Source organism: Aricia agestis, chromosome 2 (genome assembly GCF_905147365.1).
Source record: "Aricia agestis chromosome 2, ilAriAges1.1, whole genome shotgun sequence".
In the NCBI taxonomy this organism is placed as follows: Eukaryota; Metazoa; Arthropoda; class Insecta; order Lepidoptera; family Lycaenidae; genus Aricia; species Aricia agestis.
This window is the reverse complement of record NC_056407.1, coordinates 2467030-2473664: the sequence shown is the minus strand read 5'-3', so window position 1 is coordinate 2473664 and position 6635 is coordinate 2467030. Positions and strand designations below refer to the sequence as shown.

The following is a 6635-nucleotide window of genomic DNA, read 5'->3' as shown; positions in this document are numbered from 1 at the left end:
GTAAGCACTTGACTAGGTATGTGACCAAAAAATACTCAATAATTGTATTCAAACTTTAATAATAATCACTACATAATATTAGAAAGGGGGGGTACAGTCTGGCTATGGACAGACAGACAGACGGACAGACTGAAATATCTTTGTGGTCGGGTCCCCTTTTTAACCTTTGGGTAAGGAACTATGGTTTATTACCCATAGGTTAAAAACGGGAAAATATCAAAGGTTAAGGGGAAAATTATCCATCTTTGTTATTTTACTATGCTGACGCAGACGAAGTCGCGGGCAACAGCTATAGTACCCAATTTATGGATCAGCTAGCTATTATAATAGTAGGGGAGGGGACGGTGCTAATTTTGTAGTCACTCGAGCGTCATGGAGACCTAGTAGGTTTTTTACATTAGGGAAAACTGTTAAAAAATAAAAAGAGCGTTTTTTATTCTAGTGGTGGGTTCAGAAACTGCAACCATTTTAAAGTTTTGAAAAAGAAAATTTATTCAGAAAATTGCTTATTTTGTTAGATATTTTTTTTTTATCTACGGACGCTTCACACCACGTCAGTCTGGGCCCGTGCTAAGTAGCTAAAGGTACTTGGTGTTGTTAGGTGTTACAGGTACCAGACAACGGGAAATATATTTAATATTATATTTAAGATTTTTATTATATCATACACATATTTAATACACATCCAGACCCGGGAACATTGACAACTTTTTTTTGTTCCGTCGGCGGGATTCGAACCCGCGACCCGGCTTAAGCTCAAGCCGGCTTGACCTACCAACGCGCTCACTACTGAGCCACAGAGGTCGTCACGTCACGTCTAAAATATAATGACGTCACGTCACGTCATATTTTAGGCAACAAGATTGAGATTTTTTTGCAGGATTTTAACTTTCCAACAGCGTTGTCTTAAATCTAGCCAATCAAGATAAATAAACAAGAAATAGATAAACTTCTGTCAAAAAAAGGCTCAGATACCAGGCATTGAAGATTTCCTAGGATCAAACAGAATCAAGATCAAACACATCATCTTTGAAATTACGTAAGATTTAATTTTAGTATCCCTCTCTTCGGCTCATCATCAAAGGAAGCCCCTCTGCAATGCTCGAAACTATTGTCGAGGTTGGGTCAATTCTCGGCGTGCGCACGGTCCGCGCCGACGGCGTGACTGTGAACCGGCTGAGCACTGTCGCCACGCCTGCCAGCGCCTGCATCTGACCCATCCTCTCACCTGGAACGAGAAGAAAAAAATTATTGCGATTGAATTGTCGTTGTATGTTTTTAGGATCCGTACCCAAAGGGTAAAAACGGGAACGGGACTAAGATTTCGTTGTCTGTCTCCAGGCTGTAACTCAAGAACGGTAATAGCTAGAGAGTTGTTTTTTTACAGATTATGTAAGTATATCTATTGCCGCTTTAAAAACAAAATAAAATTCATATTTAAGGGGGGCTCCCGTACAACAAGCGTCATTTTTTGGCCTTTTTTGCTCTATAATTATCAATTATAGAAATAGGTAGGTACTTGAATTCTTCTCAAAGTCCTTAGTTAAATGTGCGACCATTTTGTCCCAGCCTCGCCCTGATTGGTAGTAGGCGGCCATCTTTATTTATCAATACACTACAGGCATGTAAAAAGTCGGTCCTGCGCCTGGCCCCCTAGCATACGCCAACGAGATATCTCGTGGATATCTCACTCTCGAGCGTAGTGATATTGTCGATATCGATATATATCTCTTTTTCGCTAACATGCATACGTCGAGAATCAAGAGATAAATTTCTCAATTTTGACGACAGACGTACGAGAAAAATGTATGTCATGTTAGGGTCAATAGAGATGAAGAGATTATTAAACCAGCAGGGCTAAAATGATCACTTTGAAGAATCATGATATGAATCATAATATTATGATTCATTTTTCTGAAATTGCAAAATGCAACTCTGCTTGCAATTAATTTCTGTATTTTTATACTAATTTGAAATTTGTCAGTTTGACAGTTTTGACAATTCATTTGCTGAATTGATTGAGAGGAATTGCTAATTGTGACCATTTTAGCCCCGCAGTTAACATCGAGAAAACGTGTAGAGAGAAACACTAATGAACTTTAGTTTACTGTATTAAAATTAGGTTTAGTATGTTTAACTAAAATTTACCTATACAAGCTCGCGAGCCGTCTCCAAACGGTAGAAATGTAAATTTGTTGATGTTTTTAGCATTGTCCGGATGAAATCTCTCTGGTATAAATTCATCTGCGCTCTTGAAATATTGTTCGTCGTTTTGTATGGCGTGGATGGACATTATGATCCCTGTGCCTTCATCGATCGTGACATCTGTGCCAGGAAAGGTGTACTTCGCAACGTTCTTTCTTGCCAAAACCCCAACAGGAGGAAATATACGAAGACTCTCTCTGAAATTAGAAAAATCCTAATATAAAAAACTGAAAAATAATGTCTAACTGCCGCACTCAGAGTGGAACATTAATTACTTAAATGTGATTAATTCAAAATTTTGACATAAGCCCCATACATTATCTGTCAAACTCTTCATTAAATTGAAGGTTAATCGTAATTAAATGTCTCTGAGTACGACGGTAAGACATTAAAATATTAAAATTGAATGCGTCAACAATATTATTACTATAGTATATTGATACTTAGTGTCTAAACACAGTAGGCCGAAGTTACGCGGCGTAAATTTCGCATGATTAGGTCCGCAATGTCAAACGCATACAAAATACGGACGGAACGCGACGGAATAGTGTGCCATCGGTAATTTAAAATACATTGCGGCCGTAACCATGCGGAATTTACGCCGCGTAACTTCGGCCTAGTTGTTTCTAAGACACTAATGCTAAGAGAAAGTAAGTAGTCACTTGAAAGTAGGAATACATAATAATTTGTGTTTTGTGTTTTTCACTTTATTCTTCTTTTGTATTTCGTTCTTAGGTAGGTAATTACTGTTTAGTGTTTACCTATAAGTAATAGTAATAATAATAATTATTATTATGGGTTGTTATTCTTATAATATAGCCTGCACATAGCAGTAATCTACTGCAGGTAATTTCATTACCGGCAATAGATGTTTTGTGCATTGCACATTTTTTATCACCAGGGTTTGATTTATCAATTAGACGATGTTATTATTAACATCGTTTAGACTTTAGTCTGAATATTATTTCTTTATCCGTTATTAATCGACGATCACAATCGAGTTTTATAAACAGTGATAGATGGATGTACCTAATCATTTATCATAATAATATTATTATGCAGATTACTATAATATTAAACGAGGAAAATTACTCCAAATATACGAAACACAAATGTTTTCAAAAATTTCGATTAAGTACTTTACTAAAGTTAAAGATACACATGACATTAACACACGACACAAAAACAGACTACATTTAACATATTCCAGAATTAAAATGCTAAACGAAAGCCCATACTACATGTCAGTTAAAATATTTAATCACCTCCCAGGGTCATAGAAAAATTAAAAAGGTCGCGCTAATTGCTGTTTTTGAGAAATCCAAAAAATTAATAAAAAAATTTTGAAATGCTTCTTTCTCGGAAACTATTGGTTTTAGGAAAATGTTTTTTAAATAGAAAATGTTTAGGGCATTGCGAACTACATTTTTTGTCATTGGAGTGACATCATCCGACTTAAAATACAAAAAGTAGAGGTCGCTTATGGATCAAAAAGTGTTACAACCGTATTTTCGATAGGAAAAAATGATTTTTTCATAATAATGTAGGTTAGAAAGTTGTTCGTCACAAAATTAGCTACAACTTTTCAAACAAATTTTTTATAAAACTAACCGTTTTCGAGCTGGAACTTGTCGTAGTATACAAAAAATGTACATTATGTACCGTGTCGTTGCACAGTCCTCATGCAATGCATTTTTTTAAATTCAAATGAAATATTAGTAATTGTTTTCTAATTTTTATATCAAAAAATTTTTGATAACATGACTTGATTTTGAAAAAAAATATATATGATAAAGTCAATGTTTTTTACAAAATATTCTAGTCCTAATATTGTTGAAACTAAAGTCGAATTTCGACCATTGGGCGATCTCTAGTAATTATAAATTTATCATCAAAATAACAAAAACAATGAAGTTAGTACAATAAAAAATGAATAATAATTTTTTGTCAATTTGAAGTTTGTATTAATAAGTGAAATGACATTTTTAAAAGCATTTTTTTTTCATAGAAACTTGTATTTCTTAATTAATTGATTTTGCTTTGCTAATAAAAATAATTGAAAGTTTTCTTGTTCATTATTTACTTTATTATTGATGCTTTGGAAAATTTCTTTCTTAAAATATTTTTTTTGATTTTATCGATTTGATATAAGTAAGTATAATAATTAGTTAACAAATTAAAATCCAAAATATTTGTTAAATACTATTATATAAGCAACCGCCTGTACAAGGTGCTGAGTTTGTATATTGTATACTATACTTGGATGCTAATAAAGTCTTTGAATCTTTGAATCACTTACTTGAATGCCATTTCGAGGTATTTCATGTCCCTAACGGCGTCGTAGCACAATTTTCCGTCGTATTTCTTTAAAACATCATCAATCTCCTTCTGACACCGCTTCTGCTCCTCTGGATGATACGCCAGCAGATGTAACAGAAAACTGCTACTGGAAGATGACGTTTCAAATCCAGCAGCAAAAAATACGAACGCCTGTGCGGCGATCAGCTCGTCGTCAACTTCTATACTTACGATTGCGGATGTCCCGTCGGCGTTTACCTTCTCAATAGACTCCCCCACAATATTACCCTTTTGCTTTAGCTCCAGCATGAAGTCTATGAAGTCGTGCCTACCCGATGGAGCATAATTTCTCTGTTTCATTATAGATTTCACCAAATGTACCGTGGGGTTCGTGATATCCGGCCCCAGGACGTGTAGGTTCTTGAAGAGGGTCGGTGAAGTTACTTTTAAAATACCGACAATTATATCTCGGAGCTGTCTCTGAAAAATGCGCCGGCCGAGCTCACGGAATTCGTTGGCGTCATCTTGCAACGTATCGGTATTGATTCCGAAGCCGCAGACGCCTATGAAATCGGTGGTGTACCGAGCCATCAGTTCGCGAACGTCCATTTCCTTGGAACCACTTTGAACACTGCTATCGATGACGTTGATCAGCTTTTCGGCTTGAACCACGATCATGGGGAACATGGCCTTCAGTTTGGCTGTGGAGAAGGCCGGGCTCATTTTCTGTCGACAGAGCTTCCACAGGTCGCCGTCCACGATGAACAAGTTCTTCATCAGAGGCTCCGTGATCTCTTTATGGGGGGCCAGCCCTCTGTGATGGAAGTACCGGAAGTCCGTCACCAGGATGCTCTTGATCATCTCGGGATCTCGGACCAGCAGCATGGGAGCGTTCGCTTGAAAGTAGCCGACGCATTTTTCTCTGGGATATTTGTTGTGAAAATTGATGAAACGCTGCACGAAACCGTTGCCTTCGAACACGAACTTGAGGTTGCTTCCGAAGAACGGCAAAGGTTTTTCGTATGGAATGCCTCTTTTCTTCCAATGGTCGTGGTTTCTAGTCCCGAAATAATATAAGATTATAGTACTAAAGAGGACTAAGCATAAAAACAACATAATATTATCGATTTTATCTAGTTATCTACAAAACCCCGCTAGATCGATAGGTCAGTGTGTCGGTGTGCAATCCAATACTAAAACATTTTTTCGATTGCAACAAATAAATACATAATAAGGCGGGGATTAATCTCAATCCAAAACGATAACTTTACACACAACCAAAGACCAAGCGTATATGCATCGCAATAAGATTCATTTTAGCTTAGCATAAAACTGAAATCACTCGAGCGGATTTTCTCTATTTTTCATGTTTTTTTTAAATATCTTTGGAAATAAACATTAAGAAACAAAATTGTTCGGTTAAAGAATTTTTAATATAGATAAACTAACAATTTATTCAAATAAAATGTATAATTATCCTAGTTAATACTTATATTTCGATGAAATAGATTTTTATCGGAGGTGAGTTTGTAAATTAATTACAGCCAAAGTATTAAGTTTTATTAAAATGTTTATGGTTTAAGGTATTTTAAATATTGTGCTTTATACCTCATATTTATTTAAAACTTCGTTATTATATTGGAACTAGGTAAACCGGAAGTCGCGAAATAACAAAAACTTAAGTAACTTTATCATTAAAATTCATACTTATAATATATTATAAATGCGAAAGTGTGTCTGCCGGTCTGTCTGTCAGTCTATTACCTCTTCACGCCCAAACTGCTGAAGCGATTTTGCTAAAATCTTGTATGGAGATACTTTGAGGCCCGAAAAAGGACATAGGATACTTTTTTCCCTGAAAAATTTACGGTTCCCGCGCGATAAACTAATTTTGGCGAAACAGAATTGCGGGCGTCATCTAGATTTATATAATTCGAAAACATGAGTGATATATTAAAATATTAGTTATTAATCAATTAAAACACGTGTGGATAAGAATATAATAATAATAATAATAATAATAAGGGAGCGAAGCCGATACCTCCCCGTTGGTGTTCCCGGGAAACACTTGGGTGCGCCACCTCATCTTCTACGGGGTGAGGCACGCAAGTGGCAGATCGTCGGCTCTTTCT

At 35.9% G+C, this 6635-nt stretch overlaps 1 protein-coding gene across 1 annotated transcript; it reads right to left on the bottom strand.

Moving 5' to 3' along the window:
* Nucleotides 1-944: 944 nt before the first annotated feature.
* On the bottom strand, nt 945-5619 carry LOC121736126 (cytochrome P450 6B5-like). The gene is made up of 3 exons (XM_042127188.1): nt 4505-5619; nt 2149-2402; nt 945-1228 (listed from the first exon to the last, which is right to left on the bottom strand). The coding sequence occupies exons 1-3, from the start codon at nt 5617-5619 to the stop codon at nt 1053-1055; spliced, it is 1545 nt and encodes a 514-aa protein (XP_041983122.1). The 3' UTR covers nt 945-1052.
* Between the last annotated feature and the right edge of the window lie 1016 nt (nt 5620-6635).

What these genes read in the sequence shown, in the direction of transcription:
- LOC121736126 (XM_042127188.1), bottom strand. Translation starts at nt 5,619, where the DNA reads ATGTTGTTTTTATGCTTAGTCCTCTTTAGTACTATAATCTTATATTAT. An exon ending in TACCTCGAAATGGCATTCAA is followed by an intron (nt 2,403 to 4,504) that starts GTAAGTGATTCA and finishes TTCTAATTTCAG; the next exon opens with AGAGAGTCTTCGTATATTTC. An exon ending in CGGCTCGCGAGCTTGTATAG is followed by an intron (nt 1,229 to 2,148) that starts GTAAATTTTAGT and finishes TTCTCGTTCCAG; the next exon opens with GTGAGAGGATGGGTCAGATG.